A 21,797-nucleotide genomic window follows, 5' to 3' on the forward strand; every position below is an offset into this window, starting at 1 on the left:
GAATAGGCAATATTTACTTTTATGATACTGATGTATGAAACAGAACTTCATTCTGCAGTAAATTTATTAGACTTTGACATTTGCCACGTGCCTCACTTATGAGAAACTCACCGTCAGATAGCCATTTTGAGGTAGGATCAAAAATCAGGCATAAAGACAGTAAGAAACACCCTTTAAGTTTACCAACTGCATTGAGCTTCTATGAGAATTATAGGAAGAGCACGTGAAGGGCACAGGCAAAATGAGACGCTGAAGATTGTTATGACAATTGATGTGCTGTCTTCCCATGGACAAACAAACATCTGCATCAGAAGTTCTATTGCTCTTACATGTTGGCAGTGTAATGCGCAGAGCTCTGGCAAGGAAGTGGGGATGTTTAGGTGATGGAAGCAGGTACTAATACTAACATAGGGAGAGAACCGATCCGTAGTTTCCTCACTCGTGAAATGAGAATGCTAGAACAGGGATTCTCCAAGGACTTCTGGTTCGAAAATGCTTTAATTCTAGGAAAGAGCATACAAATCAATACTGCTGTAGGTTCAAGAGCGAGATAGGTCAGGGAGTGGTTGCTTCTAGCCTGGAGAACAATGTATGAACCACACCACTTGGGTCTTGTGTACATTTTTGCTCAAGTTTTTATATTATATATAAACGCCTAAGCGACTGAATGATCAAAAGAGTGAATGACCAGTTGACTGGCCGCTATGACATGCACTGACCACCAGGGGCAAACGCTCAACGCAGGAGCTGCCCCCTGGTGGTCAGTGTGCTCCCACAGTGGGAGCACCGCTCAGCTGACTGATGGGCACCAGACACCTGGGCTCATGACTGGAGCAGCTGCAGTGGAAGGAGCCTCTCCCACCTCTGCGGCAGTGCTGCCACTACCACCAAGCTGGAGCTGCCCAGCGCCTGGCCCTGGCTCGGGCTCCTTCCCGGTCCACCTGCTGCTTCCTGCACTACTACATCCCTCAGGTCAAAACCAGCAGTCCAATATCGCCCCAGGGGCCCCGGATTGTGAGAGGGCACAGGCAGGCTGAGGGACCCCACCAGTACATGATATCTCTATTTTATTGACTTCAGAGAGGAAGGGGGAGGGAGGGAGAGAGAGAGAAACATCAATGATGAGAGAGAATCATTGATTGGCTGCCTTCTGCAGGCCCCTTACTGGGGAATTGAGCCCGCAACCTGGGCTTGTGCCCTTGACTGGAATTGAACCCAGACTCGCTGGCCAGTGCTCTATCCAACTGAACCAAAAGAGCTAGGGCTGAAAGCAACAATCTTAAAATAATGCTGCTTTTTCACACATATTGTTTATCAATCTCTCTGATGTTTTTCATCACCCTCTTGTTCCCTACAGAGAATTCCAAAAATCCACCTTTCCTTGGAATTTCAACCTCTCTGCAACGCTCTCTTCCTGTGGAGAGCAATGCAGGAAGTGTCTGCAATTTCTACAGTGCCTCTGCTCCAGCCAACAGTTCACCATGGCTCCTGCCATCAGCCTCTGGCGCCTCTTTCCAACCTCTCATGGGTGGTGCCCACTTTTACCAACATTCTTGCACAACCATGTTGTCTCAAATTCCTGGCCAGAGCCCAATCTCCATTCCAGCTGCTTCCAATCCGAAAGTTTTTGAGTGGGCTCTTACAGGAGACACTGAAAAGAAGTCATCATCACTCAGAAACTTCACTGTGACTGTCACTGACCAGGACACAACTGTCTCCTCTATGTCTCTGGCGTCCCAGTGTGATAAACACTCAGATGCCTATAATATGGCCCCTCAGTATCCATCACTTTCTGTCAACCTTGTTCAGGGGGCACCCATTCAGGGACAGAGCCTGTCACATCCCTACCAGGTGGGAAATCATGTGTGTTACTACAATCAAGGCACAATGGACCCTCTGCTCTCTGAAGAGGGTGGTCCCTACCTGCAGTCCTATGGCTCTGTGTCTTACACAGAGAGCAGGGCCTCTGTCCCTGACCCAGGGATGGTCATGGTGCTAAAGGAGGCTCAGTCCACAAGTATGATACCACCAGCCTCCACCTGTGGAATCTGCTACTCTGTGCCTCCTCATCCCATCACACAGACAGGTTTTCAAGGTGAGTCCAAACAGTCACAAGGAAGAGGAATAAGGTCAGCATTCAAAACTAGGGTCAATCTGCAGCTGTGAAGTGGTGAGTCCTCAGACAGGTAGAATGTAAGTCCTGTGACTTTCACCACTACCACCCTCAGTCAATGCCCCCCATTGTCAGACTCCTTATGAGGACACCTGACAGAGGTGGGAAGGTGGGAAACTAACAGCCATGGATGCTCCATGTAGGAGAACTCCAAGAGCATACCAAGGGACACCACACTTTCCACTGCCCTGCCTGATGAGTCCTCCTGTACTACAATGCCGCAAGAAACTCCCTTGATTTATTGTTTTAGTCTCTTTCTGAGGCCTTTCAGTACATTATTGTGATAGTGCCCATTGAACGTTCCATCACTTCCTGAGTTGACACCTGGATTTAGGATCATGTGTTCCAACATCTTGTCCAAAGCAAACAGGCCATTATCTCCCCTTGCTTATAGACTTGGTCAGGAAGAGCTCCATTCCCTGTCTTAGTCCTTGGTATGAAGTGTTTTCATTCACTCAGGAAAGTAGAGAGAATTACAAGGGTTCCATATGAGAATGAGAAACATTTCTTAAAAATCACTTTTATTTTTTATTTGACTTATAACAACCCTGTGAAATGCAAAGAAAATCCTTTAAAAAAATGACATCAAATGGTCACCATGAAGAACCAGAACAGTTGCCTTTTATCTCCTAGCACACGATGCTGTTCATGATCCTGCAAAAGAGCTTGTAGGGATGCCTTTCCCACTGTTGGAAGGCACATGATTGTTGCAATGGTGGTGCTGAGGGAGCATCTTATTGCCAGGGACTGACCGACTTCCCCTTGATTCCATTGTAGTGATGGAGACTTCCCTGGCATTGCAACTTCCAGGCCAACTATTTTATTTACCACCTACTCAAGAATTCCTCAAGTCCGGCAGTAACAGACATATCCAGGTACTTGAGAGTTATCCACCACCTCAGAGTGGGGACATGTCAATGGCACCCCTCGTCCAGAGTCCTAGTCACCTCCTGGCACTGCCTCCAGCTCCAAGCCAGGAACAGAAAGAGAATAAGAATGTGGAGAATATTAAAACCAAGCTTCCCAAGCACCTGAATGGGTACCAGTTCCCAACAGAAAGCGAAGCTGCTCCACTGCTCCCTTTAGAAGCCCCTGACATTCCACAGGTGCTGGCCTGCACTGATCCCATTGGCCAAGAGGAGCAGCCTGGTTGTGACAACTCTGGTTTGGGAAAGAACAGCCTGAGTCTTAAGGACCAAGGGACACTTGAAAATGGGACTGAATCTAATGACAGTTTTGCAGACATCGACACCCTGGTGGAGGGTATTCACCTTCCACAGGTCTTAACTTCCTTGGATGACCTTGATCAGCCCCAAGGACCCAAGGTGATCAAAACCAAAGACACCAGGGGCCTCACGTTGCACGAAGTGCAGAAAAAGTCAAGTGTCAGAAAGACGCGCTCTGATCAAGGCAGGAAGATCAAACACAAAGCCTCTGAGTCTATCAGTGATGCTCCCAAGGCCAAGATCAAGCCCGAGAGCCCAGATTGTGTGTTTGTGGGAGAACTGGTTCCTTGCAATGCTGCAGCTGGTGGCAGGGCTCCTTCGAACATGGCCAAGCATTCTAACAGCAAACCTCAGAAAGCTGCAGCCAGCAGGACCAGCAATACGAAGAGACATGGGCAGGAAAACGCCAAAAGAAACAAGGAACACTACTCCAAGAGAGCTGAGGAGAGGAAGCAGTCAGGGAACAAAGTCAAGGCCGAGGAGAAGCCAGCCATTCCCAAGATGAAGAGGAAGAAAAGTCATCCTGAGTTGCCACAAGAGGCCATCAAAAAGCCTCGCAGCAGCCTCGGTATGCACATGCTGGAGTCTGTGCAGGTTTTCCATGCACTGGGCAAGAAGAGGGATGAGAAAGCTGACCTGTCTTCCTTGCGGGCCCTGGGAAACTCAAGCAACCCCAAAGGCCCCCAGCCACGCCCAGCTACCAAACCATGGCTGGTTTCTCCCCGCGAGGGCAAAGGTCCTGTGAAAACTCAAGTCAATCCCCAAAAACCATATGCAAGTGCTGACAAAGGGGCTCCACCTCCATCCCAGGACAAGCTGCCTTCTCCCGGGAAGGTCAAGCTGGTGCCATTGGTTTTTCCAACCATGGACAAGCCTCAAGCTCGACCTGTTCCTCGCAGGCCACAGTCTCTGGCATCATGTCGGCCTGCTGTGACCAACCCTGCCAAGCCTGCTGCAGTCAATGCATCCCTGCCAACTCCTGCATCTTTGATAGGCCCTGCCAAATCAGCTCAGCCAGTATCATCCAACTCAGCTGGAGCAGGTTTGAACAACCGCGACTGCCCTAGTGTCCCTCCGCCTCCTGCTTCTAGGCCTGGGACCTACAAAGCCTCATCTTGTGCTTCTTTCCAGCGGGAGCCTGTTCACTCTGCTGTGAGCCAGCCCCGGGCTCCGCTCAAGCCTCACAACCACTATCTACTCCAGGATTTCGCCCTCCAACCAATTCCGTGGAGGAAATCTGAGGTTCGGGGGCCAGTCATGTCAACACCCATCACCAATGAGCAGAGGCCAGATCGAGAGGCCATGAAGAGGAAGGCTCAACTAGAGCGTGAGAATGCTGCCAAATTGGGGGAAATGCAGCATTTCATTGACAGGGAAAAAGAAATGGACATTTCTCTGTACTATGGCTATGTGATGTAGGAGATGCTGGGAGTACTGGTGCTTTTGTGTACCTGCTGTTTTTCCATAGATAGATAGATAGATAGATAGATAGATAGATAGATAGACAATAGAGAGATAGATAGATCATACATAGATAGATAGGTAGATGGATAGATGGATAGATAGATAGATAGATAGATAGAAATTTCTCAATCTTGGTATATTTTATAACGTAATAAAATTGAATAAGTATTATAAATTAGCATTTAATAATAAAGAAGTATTTTGTGTTTTGAGATGCTGTTAACTGTGCTCTTTCTTTGGTGGGTATGAGGATCAAAGGCTGCACGATAAGGAAAGAACTGGAAGTTGGATCGGTGAATGAGGGTCAGGGGGTAAGCACCGTGGGAAGAAAGGAACTTGGGCCATGGCCAGAAAGGCCAAAAGCGGGGAGAGGTTATGGATCTATAAAGAGAAGCAGGAGGTGGGTGTATGGCAGAAGTGAGAAGCAGGATCTGAGATGAGTGCTAAAAGAGGAAAATTTGAATAGAGTTGAGAGGGCAGAAGCTGAGTCTAGGTTGACCAGGAGCAATGTAAAAAGTCTCTTGGGAAGTTGGCCTTATGTCTCATGACCACTAGATAAGTATTTCAGAAAACAGATTCGGGACACATTTCCTATGGGTTGGGTTGCCTTATGCATATATGATTGCAGTTGGGGAAAGTGAGAACAAATTAGGGGAATCTACCAGATGAGTGGCAAGGGCTTAGAGTTATCCTGGGGAAGCTGATAACAGGGGCCTACAGAAGTGAATGTCTGCAGTAGGAGGCCCACCCAGGACAGGACGTGGGAAATAAATGATCATTGACTGCACACCTAGGTCCAGGCCCATGAGTACACCACTTCAGTTAACCTTCACAACATGCAAGGCCAGTATCCCTGTGTCACTTTACCGGAGAGGTTCAGTAATGGGCTGAGGTCACACTGCATGCAGTAGAGTGAAGCCTCCATTGGAGGCCTGTCTCTGAAGGCTTCAGTATTTGTAAGTGGCCATAGGTCGCCCACCTGGCTTTCAGAACACAGCATCCAGAGCTTACTGGTGCATGAGATCAAACGTCAGATGAAGCCTAAACATTAACTTGAAGGGCAAGCTAGGGCCTGCTGCATGAGCCCAGGCTGCACATGCCGCCTTGTCTAAACACCACCATCAACTGAGCAAAGCCCAAGAGAAAAATCCCGGGAAGCATCCATGTCCACTGGCAAGAGCAATAGGCACACTGGGTCTCAGGTGAGAGCCCCCTCACTGCAGTAGCTGGGGATTCCCATGATTTCCATGGGAATACTGAAAAGAAGAGACTGGTCTGGACTGCAGATATTTAGCTCGTAGTGTTAGTCTCATATTACATATTAGCATCAGAAATTTGGCAATGTAATTCAGGATTCCAAGAGGGAAAGCCTTGAAAAAATTTATAATTTTAAGCCATATCTCTACACTGCAACACTTCCCACAATTTCTTCTCAGGTAAGAATGCACCATCTTTGAAAAAACTCTTCTTATCTAATAATAGACAAACATGGTAATTGACCATACCTCCGCTCTACTTCCCATTGGCTAATCAGGGCGATATGCAAATTATCTGCCAACAAAGATAGCGGCTGGCAGCCAGGCAGCTGAAGGGAACATGAGGCTTGCTTGCTCCAGTGATGGAGCTAGCCAAGGTTCCCAGGCTGCTGCAGCCGGGCTCTGAGCTCCAGTCTAAGCAACAATGTTGCACTTATAGAAGCTAAACAAACCCCAGGTACCTGCTTTCAGCCAGCTGGCCTAGGAGCTGGAGCCGCAACAAAGTTTCAATTACAGAAGGTAAATAAATCCCAGAATAAACAGAAAAAAAGAAAAAAAGGAGTGACTGGGAGCTTCAGTTGCAGGCTTGGCCCGCCTGAAAACAGCCCTCAGCCCCTCATCCAGGCTGGCCAGGCACACCAGTGGGGACCCCCACATTAAAGGGGGTGCAGGCAGCCTGAAAACAGCCCTCAGCCCCTCATCCAAGCTGGCCAGGCACCCAAATGGAAACCCCCACCCTGAAGGGGGTGCGGGCAGTCTGAAAACAGCCATCAGCCACTCATCCAGGCTGGCCAGGCACCCCAGTGGGGACCCCCACTCAAAAGGGGGTGCGAACAACCTGAAAACAGCCATCAGCCCCTCACCCAGTCTGGCCAGGCACCCAAGCTGGACCCCCACCCTGATCCGGGACACCAGTTAGGGCAAACCAGCCGGCCCCCACCCATGCACCAGGCCTCTATCCTATATAGCAGGGGTCCTCAAACTTTTTCAACAGGGGGCTAGTTCACTGTCCCTCAGACCATTGGAGGGCCAGAGTGTAGTTTAAAAAAAACACTATGAGCAAATTCCTATGCACACTGCACATATCTTATTTTGAAGTAAAAGAATGAAGCGGGAACAATTACAATATTTGTATTTGCATGTGGCCCACAGGCCGTGGTTTGAGGACCCCTGCTATATAGTAAAAGGGTAATATGCAAACTGACCCTTACAGCAGAAGGACTGGGAATGACTGGTCACTATGACACACACTGACCACCAGGGGGCAGACGCTCAACGCAGGAGCTGCCCGCTGGTGGTCAGTGCGCTCTCCCAGGGGGAGCTCTGCTCAGCCACAAGCCAGGCTGATGGCTGCCAGCACAGCGGTGGTGGTGGGAGCCTCTCCTGCCTCCTCAGCAGCGCTAAGGATGTCCGACTGCAGCTTAGGTCTGCTTCCCGCTGGCAAGTGGACATCTCCCGAGGGCTGCCAGGCTGCCAGAGGGATGTCTGATTGCCATCTTAGTCCCAGTCCCCCAGGGAGCAGGCCTCAGCCAGCAGGTGGTCATCCGCCAAGGGGTCCCAGACTGAGAGAGGGCACTGGCCGGGCTGAGGGGACCGCCCACCCAAGTGCACAAATTTTTGTGCACCGGGCCTCTAGTATCTCATAAGATGAAATGTTGGCCTATAAATGAAAAATGTGGCTTTGGAGATTCCATCTGTAGGAGCTATCTTCTTCTGGCTTCTTGGCCTCTTGGGTCACACACTTCATACACAATGGAAGTAAAAAGCCCAAGGTGGATTGATCCAGGCACCCTAAAAGCTTACCATCAAGAGAAACTACTAGATTCATTGACTTCCTCCCCCAAGCCAGCTTAATCCATAGATAGCATGGGGTAAAGTAGGTTTACAGTTGAGTATGGGAAACACAGACTTTATGGTTGTATGATTATTTATACATAATTGTACTATTTTCCACACACACAACTGTAAACCTACTTTTCCCCACCCTGTGGAAGCCTGGGTTAGCAACACAGCACTGTCTTCTCACAGTCACAAGAGGGCTAGTGAGAAAAGCACTAACCAGGGGAAGAACAACAGAGGCACCCAGGCCACACTGGGCTGACTGTACACATCTGTCCCTTTTGTTTGTGTGCACAGCATAACTCACCACAGTGTCCTTTTTCACAGGCCCCTTTTTAAGTTTCTCCACAAAATCCATCAGATCAAGCTAGTTCATGATGCTTCAAGATAAACGCCTCAAGGGAGAAATATGCAATATGTCTTACCATGGTGGAATCTTTGAAAATAAGACTAGGGTGCTGCTGGGAATGCAGACTGGTGCAATCACTGTGAAAAACACTAAAGATATTCCTCAAAAAATAAAAGGATAGAACTTTCATTTGACCTAGTGATCCCATTTCTAGGAATAAATCCTAAGAAACCAGAAACACCAATCAAAAAGAATATATGCCCACCTATGTTCAAAGCAGCACAAATTAAAGTAGCTAAGATTTGGAAAACAGCCCAAGTCCCCATGAGCAGATGAGTGGATAAAACAGCAGTGGTACATTTACACAATGAAATACTATGCGGCTGTAAAAAAAGAAAGAACTCTTACCATTTGCAAAGCATGGATAGACCTGGAGAGTATTATGCTAAGCTCAATAAGCCAGAGAAAGAAAGGCATTACATAATCTCACTCATATGTGGAATCTAATGAACTAAATAAACTGATGAGCAAAGTAGACCTAGAGATATAGAAGCATGGAACGGATTGACAAAATTTAGAGGGAAGGTGGGGGTGTGGGTGCGGTGTGATGAACTGGGGAACTTGTATGCATGTATGCATAGCCCATGGACACAGAAAATGGAGTGGTGAAGGTAGAAGGCGGGATGGCAAGAGTGGGGTGGGTGGAGGGGTTCCATGGAGGGAAAGACAAAATAGAAAATAAAGGTGACATCTCTAATACAACAATAAAGATGAATAAATAAATAAAAAGTACGACTAGGAAAAAAACAAATGAACAAAACCAGAGCATTGACACACAGCATAACGACAATCTCTGTTCTGCAAACACACCAATGATTTATATAATTGAGCTAATATGACATAAAAGAAAATGAAAATATATTGAAGATTATACCTGTAGTGAGCAAAATGCCTTGCATTTGTTGCACTAGATAAGTTGTGTATACATGTAAATTGTCTGTTGTCTTAATACAAAATGAGACCAAAATGTGTCAACATCTTTTCCACTGAACCTAAAATATCCACATGAATGTTTTTGTCCTGTACAATTTCACTTTGCCTGTCACCTAGTCTCCAAGAATGTCCTTGTCTTTCTCTAACTAGTCTCCTCCTCACTTTTGCCTGGCCGTGCACCCAAGCATGGCAGACAGAGAATCCTGGAGGCCCAAAGTTCTACAGCGCCTGTTGCAAAGGGGGAGGAGACTGCAGTAACTGCCACACTGGATCCACTTTATGAGAGAAGGAAAACGGAAAACATCGTGAAGGCCTCTCCCGTATAATACAGCAGGATGCCTACATGGCCCAAGGAACCAGAGAGAGCAAATTACGGGCAGAAGAAGTGCAACCAAAGGCTGGAAGAGGAAAGGTTTGCAGTCAGCTGACACCTAGCTCTGTGGTCGTTGCTTGTAATGGACAGAGCCCATTGGGGGAAGCGTCAGACACTACAAAGAAGACCCTGCTGCTGGAAGTGGACAGGGAGTAACATTCAGGAGTGTCAGAATGCAAGATCAAAGCTTCTCTACAAACAATGCCTACAATGAAGAAGGAGAAAAAATGAGAGTGGTAGGAGATGCTAGTCAACCTAGCCTGGCCCTGCCCAGCCCTGGGGAGGTAGGATTCAAGGAGAAGAAACTACAAAAAAAGAGCCCTGGACCACATCATTCTGCACAAAATACACTCAAGAAACTTCATTTTACTGGTCAACCAACGGACAGAGAGAGCTCCTTAATCCCTCCCCTTGCTCCTCAAAAGCCACAGTAAATTCACTTATGACATGGACTGGTATGATTTCAGAACAACTGTAAGTGTGCAACCTAGATGCCCCTTTCCATTCTCTCTAAGATAGTAGCAATATAGATAATGGTAAACATGTTATACAATATAATATGGAGAATATAAGCAACTAGTAGTTAATTATATTCATGAAAGTCTATAACAAACATTGAGATTATTTCCCTAGCATAAGAGCCTGGGGAAAGTGAGACTATCACAGCTGTATTGTCATCTCGCCCATCTGTCCTGAGAGCTCAGCCATGCAGGTGTTGGTTTAGCTCCGCTACCACTCCCTCCATCCAATCCTGTCTTCTTGGGAACCTGACTTCCCGATTGGCTCTCTCATCCCTTTAAACTGCCTGCTTTGTGACATCATTCTCCCACCAAACCTACCACCACCTGGTAGAATCTTGGGGTGTCCATGGAGTTGTCTGTAAATAAATTTGGATCATCGCAACTGACCAGTGACCAGTAACTGGTGACCAGTGACCAGTGGCCAGTATGACCAGTGACCTTCGTACTGGACACACGTGTTCTTTGGCTTCAGCCACTGAGACATCCTCATCCCTTGCATCTAAAGTTGATATTTGCTCTTCTTCTCTGACCATGTCAGGTAAGGAGAGAACCTTTTTAAAGTTTTTCATTAGATGTTTGCCCCTAAATTTAGCAATAGAGTCAAAAGAGCAGAGAATAATTTGGGGAAATAGTGATTGAGAAGTCTGCAGACCTAATTTCAGTTGAGATTTTGACATCTACTAGCAATGTGACTTTGGACAAGTCATTGACTCTCTCACAAAATCTGTTTTGTCGTCATCTGCTACATTCGGATGTTAGATTGGCTGTGGACTCTAACCCCTTCCTTTTCTAATATGGAGTTTTAAAGAACACTCCTGTTGACAATGAAATCAAGACTTCTTGATAGTGTTTCAACAGCAATAGGAAGAAAACCTAAGTCATGGAGAAAACTAGCAATACATACATATATAGATATATGATGTCTCATGTGTAATGATCTCCCACCACCAAGGTTTCAAGTTTAGTATTTTAAATTGAGTGCTGTTCCAAAGGTAATATTCATGTGGTTTTGGAGTTTGCTATCCAAAGTAGGATAACAGAGGAAATAGGGAGAGAGGATGGAGAGTACTGGGCTCTAAGAAGGCAAGTATTTCAATGTAAAAAAATTAGAACATTTTTCATCAGCACAGGCCTACAGGAACCAAGAGGGAGGAAAAAACACAACCGAGAAGGAGGGAAAAGTATAAAAATTAACAAGGAGAGCGTGAAAGAGCTCATGAGAACAAAAGGTAGTTTGGAATGGAATATTGGAGGGAACCAAAGATTTTAAATAAAAGCAGAAAGAGTAGAGGGTGAAATCAGCTCGGACTAGGGCAAAGTAATGTGGATCTCAGCAAATGCTTGCATTGATAGAATAGGAAAGAAAGTAAGGCTGGGGTAGGGTACCACTAGCCAAAGCCGTGTATCAACACAATCCTATTCAGTTGCCTGTTTTCTTATTGCCTCTCTGAACACAGATGGCATGTGACAGTTTGCAATATAAACATTTAAAAACGTGTTTCAGAAATGATGTTTCTTATATACAAGAAACTAAGAAAGGCGATTATCTAGAGCCGTGGTCGGCAAACTGCGCCTGGCGAGCCACATGCGGCTCTTTGGCCCCTTGAGTGTGGCTCTTCCTTAGCCTTAGGAGTACCCTAATTAAGTTAATAACAATGTACCTACCTATATAGTTTAAGTTTAAAATATTTGTCTCTCAAAAGAAATTTCAATCGTGGTACTGTTGATATTTGGATCTGTTGACTAATGAGTTTGCCGACCACTGATTTAGGGCATTGGAAATAACAGAATTTTCAGTGTTTCAATTCATTCTGATTTTTAAACTATGACAATGTTTCGTCTAGTAAACGAAATAATTTAAGACCTAACAGAAAGATATGTCCTAAATAGAATCAGAAAGAATACACCCTTTGTGTGATTAGTATGTTCGAAGTCAAAGATGCTCTTCATCTTCAAAGTTATTTTCTTCCTAACGCAGACAGCACGCTGATACACAGCCATTGCCTCATTTCAGGTCAGAGCTGCTTAAGGAAAACAAGAGAGCATCAAGCCCCGCTTCGCTAATTTCATATTTCTCACAAAACAATTGTTTAGATTCTCTTGGGGATTCCTATATTAATGTGTGTTTTTTAAATTGAAATCTATTGATGATGGTTTTAAGACTTTGGGTACGACATCCTTTCCTGGATTGAAGATGATGACAATCTAGGTTTTAAGATAAATATAAAAACCTTCATGATACATTTCAACTGTTCTCTTCTCTTTGTTTTAAGGCTATTTTAATTGAAATACAAATATCTAATATACTAAGTATTTCTTATTTACTGGGGTATAGTCAGAGAAACACAAATGATTACAATAATGGAATTCCTTTACATTTACTTTGCTCTCCGCTTTAAACTAGTATTTACTGAACTATTGGTCTGCATTTATGGGAGGCACATATACATCAACAGTGGTTGCAGTGTGCTGCTTGTTATGCATTTTCTACTGATAGATCTCCTCTGTCCATATGTACTGGCTAAGAACTTACTCAAAATCACCTATTGTGGGTTGTTTCTGGTTAACAGTATTCACTACAATAGAATAGGCAATATTTACTTTTATGATACTGATGTATGAAACAGAACTTCATTCTGCAGTAAATTTATTAGACTTTGACATTTGCCACGTGCCTCACTTATGAGAAACTCACCGTCAGATAGCCATTTTGAGGTAGGATCAAAAATCAGGCATAAAGACAGTAAGAAACACCCTTTAAGTTTACCAACTGCATTGAGCTTCTATGAGAATTATAGGAAGAGCACGTGAAGGGCACAGGCAAAATGAGACGCTGAAGATTGTTATGACAATTGATGTGCTGTCTTCCCATGGACAAACAAACATCTGCATCAGAAGTTCTATTGCTCTTACATGTTGGCAGTGTAATGCGCAGAGCTCTGGCAAGGAAGTGGGGATGTTTAGGTGATGGAAGCAGGTACTAATACTAACATAGGGAGAGAACCGATCCGTAGTTTCCTCACTCGTGAAATGAGAATGCTAGAACAGGGATTCTCCAAGGACTTCTGGTTCGAAAATGCTTTAATTCTAGGAAAGAGCATACAAATCAATACTGCTGTAGGTTCAAGAGCGAGATAGGTCAGGGAGTGGTTGCTTCTAGCCTGGAGAACAATGTATGAACCACACCACTTGGGTCTTGTGTACATTTTTGCTCAAGTTTTTATATTATATATAAACGCCTAAGCGACTGAATGATCAAAAGAGTGAATGACCAGTTGACTGGCCGCTATGACATGCACTGACCACCAGGGGCAAACGCTCAACGCAGGAGCTGCCCCCTGGTGGTCAGTGTGCTCCCACAGTGGGAGCACCGCTCAGCTGACTGATGGGCACCAGACACCTGGGCTCATGACTGGAGCAGCTGCAGTGGAAGGAGCCTCTCCCACCTCTGCGGCAGTGCTGCCACTACCACCAAGCTGGAGCTGCCCAGCGCCGGGCCCTGGCTCGGGCTCCTTCCCGGTCCACCTGCTGCTTCCTGCACTACTACATCCCTCAGGTCAAAACCAGCAGTCCAATATCGCCCCAGGGGCCCCGGATTGTGAGAGGGCACAGGCAGGCTGAGGGACCCCACCAGTACATGATATCTCTATTTTATTGACTTCAGAGAGGAAGGGGGAGGGAGGGAGAGAGAGAGAAACATCAATGATGAGAGAGAATCATTGATTGGCTGCCTTCTGCAGGCCCCTTACTGGGGAATTGAGCCCGCAACCTGGGCTTGTGCCCTTGACTGGAATTGAACCCAGACTCGCTGGCCAGTGCTCTATCCAACTGAACCAAAAGAGCTAGGGCTGAAAGCAACAATCTTAAAATAATGCTGCTTTTTCACACATATTGTTTATCAATCTCTCTGATGTTTTTCATCACCCTCTTGTTCCCTACAGAGAATTCCAAAAATCCACCTTTCCTTGGAATTTCAACCTCTCTGCAACGCTCTCTTCCTGTGGAGAGCAATGCAGGAAGTGTCTGCAATTTCTACAGTGCCTCTGCTCCAGCCAACAGTTCACCATGGCTCCTGCCATCAGCCTCTGGCGCCTCTTTCCAACCTCTCATGGGTGGTGCCCACTTTTACCAACATTCTTGCACAACCATGTTGTCTCAAATTCCTGGCCAGAGCCCAATCTCCATTCCAGCTGCTTCCAATCCGAAAGTTTTTGAGTGGGCTCTTACAGGAGACACTGAAAAGAAGTCATCATCACTCAGAAACTTCACTGTGACTGTCACTGACCAGGACACAACTGTCTCCTCTATGTCTCTGGCGTCCCAGTGTGATAAACACTCAGATGCCTATAATATGGCCCCTCAGTATCCATCACTTTCTGTCAACCTTGTTCAGGGGGCACCCATTCAGGGACAGAGCCTGTCACATCCCTACCAGGTGGGAAATCATGTGTGTTACTACAATCAAGGCACAATGGACCCTCTGCTCTCTGAAGAGGGTGGTCCCTACCTGCAGTCCTATGGCTCTGTGTCTTACACAGAGAGCAGGGCCTCTGCCCCTGACCCAGGGATGGTCATGGTGCTAAAGGAGGCTCAGTCCACAAGTATGATACCACCAGCCTCCACCTGTGGAATCTGCTACTCTGTGCCTCCTCATCCCATCACACAGACAGGTTTTCAAGGTGAGTCCAAACAGTCACAAGGAAGAGGAATAAGGTCAGCATTCAAAACTAGGGTCAATCTGCAGCTGTGAAGTGGTGAGTCCTCAGACAGGTAGAATGTAAGTCCTGTGACTTTCACCACTACCACCCTCAGTCAATGCCCCCCATTGTCAGACTCCTTATGAGGACACCTGACAGAGGTGGGAAGGTGGGAAACTAACAGCCATGGATGCTCCATGTAGGAGAACTCCAAGAGCATACCAAGGGACACCACACTTTCCACTGCCCTGCCTGATGAGTCCTCCTGTACTACAATGCCGCAAGAAACTCCCTTGATTTATTGTTTTAGTCTCTTTCTGAGGCCTTTCAGTACATTATTGTGATAGTGCCCATTGAACGTTCCATCACTTCCTGAGTTGACACCTGGATTTAGGATCATGTGTTCCAACATCTTGTCCAAAGCAAACAGGCCATTATCTCCCCTTGCTTATAGACTTGGTCAGGAAGAGCTCCATTCCCTGTCTTAGTCCTTGGTATGAAGTGTTTTCATTCACTCAGGAAAGTAGAGAGAATTACAAGGGTTCCATATGAGAATGAGAAACATTTCTTAAAAATCACTTTTATTTTTTATTTGACTTATAACAACCCTGTGAAATGCAAAGAAAATCCTTTAAAAAAATGACATCAAATGGTCACCATGAAGAACCAGAACAGTTGCCTTTTATCTCCTAGCACACGATGCTGTTCATGATCCTGCAAAAGAGCTTGTAGGGATGCCTTTCCCACTGTTGGAAGGCACATGATTGTTGCAATGGTGGTGCTGAGGGAGCATCTTATTGCCAGGGACTGACCGACTTCCCCTTGATTCCATTGTAGTGATGGAGACTTCCCTGGCATTGCAACTTCCAGGCCAACTATTTTATTTACCACCTACTCAAGAATTCCTCAAGTCCGGCAGTAACAGACATATCCAGGTACTTGAGAGTTATCCACCACCTCAGAGTGGGGACATGTCAATGGCACCCCTCGTCCAGAGTCCTAGTCACCTCCTGGCACTGCCTCCAGCTCCAAGCCAGGAACAGAAAGAGAATAAGAATGTGGAGAATATTAAAACCAAGCTTCCCAAGCACCTGAATGGGTACCAGTTCCCAACAGAAAGCGAAGCTGCTCCACTGCTCCCTTTAGAAGCCCCTGACATTCCACAGGTGCTGGCCTGCACTGATCCCATTGGCCAAGAGGAGCAGCCTGGTTGTGACAACTCTGGTTTGGGAAAGAACAGCCTGAGTCTTAAGGACCAAGGGACACTTGAAAATGGGACTGAATCTAATGACAGTTTTGCAGACATCGACACCCTGGTGGAGGGTATTCACCTTCCACAGGTCTTAACTTCCTTGGATGACCTTGATCAGCCCCAAGGACCCAAGGTGATCAAAACCAAAGACACCAGGGGCCTCACGTTGCACGAAGTGCAGAAAAAGTCAAGTGTCAGAAAGACGCGCTCTGATCAAGGCAGGAAGATCAAACACAAAGCCTCTGAGTCTATCAGTGATGCTCCCAAGGCCAAGATCAAGCCCGAGAGCCCAGATTGTGTGTTTGTGGGAGAACTGGTTCCTTGCAATGCTGCAGCTGGTGGCAGGGCTCCTTCGAACATGGCCAAGCATTCTAACAGCAAACCTCAGAAAGCTGCAGCCAGCAGGACCAGCAATACGAAGAGACATGGGCAGGAAAACGCCAAAAGAAACAAGGAACACTACTCCAAGAGAGCTGAGGAGAGGAAGCAGTCAGGGAACAAAGTCAAGGCCGAGGAGAAGCCAGCCATTCCCAAGATGAAGAGGAAGAAAAGTCATCCTGAGTTGCCACAAGAGGCCATCAAAAAGCCTCGCAGCAGCCTCGGTATGCACATGCTGGAGTCTGTGCAGGTTTTCCATGCACTGGGCAAGAAGAGGGATGAGAAAGCTGACCTGTCTTCCTTGCGGGCCCTGGGAAACTCAAGCAACCCCAAAGGCCCCCAGCCACGCCCAGCTACCAAACCATGGCTGGTTTCTCCCCGCGAGGGCAAAGGTCCTGTGAAAACTCAAGTCAATCCCCAAAAACCATATGCAAGTGCTGACAAAGGGGCTCCACCTCCATCCCAGGACAAGCTGCCTTCTCCCGGGAAGGTCAAGCTGGTGCCATTGGTTTTTCCAACCATGGACAAGCCTCAAGCTCCACCTGTTCCTCGCAGGCCACAGTCTCTGGCATCATGTCGGCCTGCTGTGACCAACCCTGCCAAGCCTGCTGCAGTCAATGCATCCCTGCCAACTCCTGCATCTTTGATAGGCCCTGCCAAATCAGCTCAGCCAGTATCATCCAACTCAGCTGGAGCAGGTTTGAACAACCGCGACTGCCCTAGTGTCCCTCCGCCTCCTGCTTCTAGGCCTGGGACCTACAAAGCCTCATCTTGTGCTTCTTTCCAGCGGGAGCCTGTTCACTCTGCTGTGAGCCAGCCCCGGGCTCCGCTCAAGCCTCACAACCACTATCTACTCCAGGATTTCGCCCTCCAACCAATTCCGTGGAGGAAATCTGAGGTTCGGGGGCCAGTCATGTCAACACCCATCACCAATGAGCAGAGGCCAGATCGAGAGGCCATGAAGAGGAAGGCTCAACTAGAGCGTGAGAATGCTGCCAAATTGGGGGAAATGCAGCATTTCATTGACAGGGAAAAAGAAATGGACATTTCTCTGTACTATGGCTATGTGATGTAGGAGATGCTGGGAGTACTGGTGCTTTTGTGTACCTGCTGTTTTTCCATAGATAGATAGATAGATAGATAGATAGATAGATAGATAGACAATAGAGAGATAGATAGATCATACATAGATAGATAGGTAGATGGATAGATGGATAGATAGATAGATAGATAGATAGATAGATGATAGAAATTTCTCAATCTTGGTATATTTTATAACGTAATAAAATTGAATAAGTATTATAAATTAGCATTTAATAATAAAGAAGTATTTTGTGTTTTGAGATGCTGTTAACTGTGCTCTTTCTTTGGTGGGTATGAGGATCAAAGGCTGCACGATAAGGAAAGAACTGGAAGTTGGATCGGTGAATGAGGGTCAGGGGGTAAGCACCGTGGGAAGAAAGGAACTTGGGCCATGGCCAGAAAGGCCAAAAGCGGGGAGAGGTTATGGATCTATAAAGAGAAGCAGGAGGTGGGTGTATGGCAGAAGTGAGAAGCAGGATCTGAGATGAGTGCTAAAAGAGGAAAATTTGAATAGAGTTGAGAGGGCAGAAGCTGAGTCTAGGTTGACCAGGAGCAATGTAAAAAGTCTCTTGGGAAGTTGGCCTTATGTCTCATGACCACTAGATAAGTATTTCAGAAAACAGATTCAGGACACATTTCCTATGGGTTGGGTTGCCTTATGCATATATGATTGCAGTTGGGGAAAGTGAGAACAAATTAGGGGAATCTACCAGATGAGTGGCAAGGGCTTAGAGTTATCCTGGGGAAGCTGATAACAGGGGCCTACAGAAGTGAATGTCTGCAGTAGGAGGCCCACCCAGGACAGGACGTGGGAAATAAATGATCATTGACTGCACACCTAGGTCCAGGCCCATGAGTACACCACTTCAGTTAACCTTCACAACATGCAAGGCCAGTATCCCTGTGTCACTTTACCGGAGAGGTTCAGTAATGGGCTGAGGTCACACTGCATGCAGTAGAGTGAAGCCTCCATTGGAGGCCTGTCTCTGAAGGCTTCAGTATTTGTAAGTGGCCATAGGTCGCCCACCTGGCTTTCAGAACACAGCATCCAGAGCTTACTGGTGCATGAGATCAAACGTCAGATGAAGCCTAAACATTAACTTGAAGGGCAAGCTAGGGCCTGCTGCATGAGCCCAGGCTGCACATGCCGCCTTGTCTAAACACCACCATCAACTGAGCAAAGCCCAAGAGAAAAATCCCGGGAAGCATCCATGTCCACTGGCAAGAGCAATAGGCACACTGGGTCTCAGGTGAGAGCCCCCTCACTGCAGTAGCTGGGGATTCCCATGATTTCCATGGGAATACTGAAAAGGAGAGACTGGTCTGGACTGCAGATATTTAGCTCGTAGTGTTAGTCTCATATTACATATTAGCATCAGAAATTTGGCAATGTAATGCAGGATTCCAAGAGGGAAAGCCTTGAAAAAATTTATAATTTTAAGCCATATCTCTACACTGCAACACTTCCCACAATTTCTTCTCAGGTAAGAATGCACCATCTTTGAAAAAACTCTTCTTATCTAATAATAGACAAACATGGTAATTGACCATACCTCCGCTCTACTTCCCATTGGCTAATCAGGGCGATATGCAAATTATCTGCCAACAAAGATAGCGGCTGGCAGCCAGGCAGCTGAAGGGAACATGAGGCTTGCTTGCTCCAGTGATGGAGCTAGCCAAGGTTCCCAGGCTGCTGCAGCCGGGCTCTGAGCTCCAGTCTAAGCAACAATGTTGCACTTATAGAAGCTAAACAAACCCCAGGTACCTGCTTTCAGCCAGCTGGCCTAGGAGCTGGAGCCGCAACAAAGTTTCAATTACAGAAGGTAAATAAATCCCAGAATAAACAGAAAAAAAGAAAAAAAGGAGTGACTGGGAGCTTCAGTTGCAGGCTTGGCCCGCCTGAAAACAGCCCTCAGCCCCTCATCCAGGCTGGCCAGGCACACCAGTGGGGACCCCCACATTAAAGGGGGTGCAGGCAGCCTGAAAACAGCCCTCAGCCCCTCATCCAAGCTGGCCAGGCACCCAAATGGAAACCCCCACCCTGAAGGGGGTGCGGGCAGTCTGAAAACAGCCATCAGCCACTCATCCAGGCTGGCCAGGCACCCCAGTGGGGACCCCCACTCAAAAGGGGGTGCGAACAACCTGAAAACAGCCATCAGCCCCTCACCCAGTCTGGCCAGGCACCCAAGCTGGACCCCCACCCTGATCCGGGACACCAGTTAGGGCAAACCAGCCGGCCCCCACCCATGCACCAGGCCTCTATCCTATATAGCAGGGGTCCTCAAACTTTTTCAACAGGGGGCTAGTTCACTGTCCCTCAGACCATTGGAGGGCCAGAGTATAGTTTAAAAAAAACACTATGAGCAAATTCCTATGCACACTGCACATATCTTATTTTGAAGTAAAAGAATGAAGCGGGAACAATTACAATATTTGTATTTGCATGTGGCCCGCAGGCCGTGGTTTGAGGACCCCTGCTATATAGTAAAAGGGTAATATGCAAACTGACCCTTACTGCAGAAGGACTGGGAATGACTGGTCACTATGACACACACTGACCACCAGGGGGCAGACGCTCAACGCAGGAGCTGCCCACTGGTGGTCAGTGCGCTCTCCCAGGGGGAGCTCTGCTCAGCCACAAGCCAGGCTGATGGCTGCCAGCACAGCGGTGGTGGTGGGAGCCTCTCCTGCCTCCTCAGCAGCGCTAAGGATGTCCGACTGCAGCTTAGGTCTGCTTCCCGCTGGCAAGTGGACATCTCCCGAGGGCTGCCAGGCTGCCAGAGGGATGTCTGATTGCCATCTTAGTCCCAGTCCCCCAGGGAGCAGGCCTCAGCCAGCAGGTGGTCATCCGCCAAGGGGTCCCAGACTGAGAGAGGGCACTGGCCGGGCTGAGGGGACCGCCCACCCAAGTGCACAAATTTTTGTGCACCGGGCCTCTAGTATCTCATAAGATGAAATGTTGGCCTATAAATGAAAAATGTGGCTTTGGAGATTCCATCTGTAGGAGCTATCTTCTTCTGGCTTCTTGGCCTCTTGGGTCACACACTTCATACACAATGGAAGTAAAAAGCCCAAGGTGGATTGATCCAGGCACCCTAAAAGCTTACCATCAAGAGAAACTACTAGATTCATTGACTTCCTCCCCCAAGCCAGCTTAATCCATAGATAGCATGGGGTAAAGTAGGTTTACAGTTGAGTATGGGAAACACAGACTTTATGGTTGTATGATTATTTATACATAATTGTACTATTTTCCACACACACAACTGTAAACCTACTTTTCCCCACCCTGTGGAAGCCTGGGTTAGCAACACAGCACTGTCTTCTCACAGTCACAAGAGGGCTAGTGAGAAAAGCACTAACCAGGGGAAGAACAACAGAGGCACCCAGGCCACACTGGGCTGACTGTACACATCTGTCCCTTTTGTTTGTGTGCACAGCATAACTCACCACAGTGTCCTTTTTCACAGGCCCCTTTTTAAGTTTCTCCACAAAATCCATCAGATCAAGCTAGTTCATGATGCTTCAAGATAAACGCCTCAAGGGAGAAATATGCAATATGTCTTACCATGGTGGAATCTTTGAAAATAAGACTAGGGTGCTGCTGGGAATGCAGACTGGTGCAATCACTGTGAAAAACACTAAAGATATTCCTCAAAAAATAAAAGGATAGAACTTTCATTTGACCTAGTGATCCCATTTCTAGGAATAAATCCTAAGAAACCAGAAACACCAATCAAAAAGAATATATGCCCACCTATGTTCAAAGCAGCACAAATTAAAGTAGCTAAGATTTGGAAAACAGCCCAAGTTCCCATGAGCAGATGAGTGGATAAAACAGCAGTGGTACATTTACACAATGAAATACTATGCGGCTGTAAAAAAAGAAAGAACTCTTACCATTTGCAAAGCATGGATAGACCTGGAGAGTATTATGCTAAGCTCAATAAGCCAGAGAAAGAAAGGCATTACATAATCTCACTCATATGTGGAATCTAATGAACTAAATAAACTGATGAGCAAAGTAGACCTAGAGATATAGAAGCATGGAACGGATTGACAAAATTTAGAGGGAAGGTGGGGGTGTGGGTGCGGTGTGATGAACTGGGGAACTTGTATGCATGTATGCATAGCCCATGGACACAGAAAATGGAGTGGTGAAGGTAGAAGGCGGGATGGCAAGAGTGGGGTGG

At 46.8% G+C, this 21,797-nt stretch overlaps 4 protein-coding genes across 4 annotated transcripts; all 4 read left to right on the plus strand.

Annotated features, from left to right (window-relative positions):
• Positions 1 to 383: 383 nt before the first annotated feature.
• Positions 384 to 2,259, plus strand: LOC308521548 (uncharacterized protein C2orf78-like; the record flags this gene model as incomplete). The annotated part of the gene is made up of 3 exons (XM_081094621.1): positions 384 to 393; positions 1,358 to 2,095; positions 2,249 to 2,259. 3 exons carry the CDS (start codon positions 384 to 386, stop codon positions 2,257 to 2,259), a joined length of 759 nt encoding a protein of 252 aa, XP_080950747.1.
• Positions 2,260 to 2,952: 693 nt separating this feature from the next.
• LOC308521549 (uncharacterized protein C2orf78-like) lies at positions 2,953 to 4,818 on the plus strand (the record flags this gene model as incomplete). Its single annotated transcript, XM_081094622.1, has 1 exon — positions 2,953 to 4,818. One exon carries the CDS (start codon positions 2,953 to 2,955, stop codon positions 4,816 to 4,818), a length of 1,866 nt encoding a protein of 621 aa, XP_080950748.1.
• Positions 4,819 to 10,725: 5,907 nt separating this feature from the next.
• On the plus strand, positions 10,726 to 15,037 carry LOC308521550 (uncharacterized protein C2orf78-like; the record flags this gene model as incomplete). Its single annotated transcript, XM_081094623.1, has 3 exons — positions 10,726 to 10,732; positions 14,136 to 14,873; positions 15,027 to 15,037. The coding sequence occupies 3 exons, from the start codon at positions 10,726 to 10,728 to the stop codon at positions 15,035 to 15,037; spliced, it is 756 nt and encodes a 251-aa protein (XP_080950749.1).
• Positions 15,038 to 15,730: 693 nt separating this feature from the next.
• Positions 15,731 to 17,596, plus strand: LOC308521551 (uncharacterized protein C2orf78-like; the record flags this gene model as incomplete). Its single annotated transcript, XM_081094624.1, has 1 exon — positions 15,731 to 17,596. One exon carries the CDS (start codon positions 15,731 to 15,733, stop codon positions 17,594 to 17,596), a length of 1,866 nt encoding a protein of 621 aa, XP_080950750.1.
• Between the last annotated feature and the right edge of the window lie 4,201 nt (positions 17,597 to 21,797).

This window comes from Myotis nattereri (genome assembly GCF_964212035.1).
Source record: "Myotis nattereri genome assembly, chromosome: 6".
NCBI lineage: Eukaryota > Metazoa > Chordata > Mammalia > Chiroptera > Vespertilionidae > Myotis > Myotis nattereri.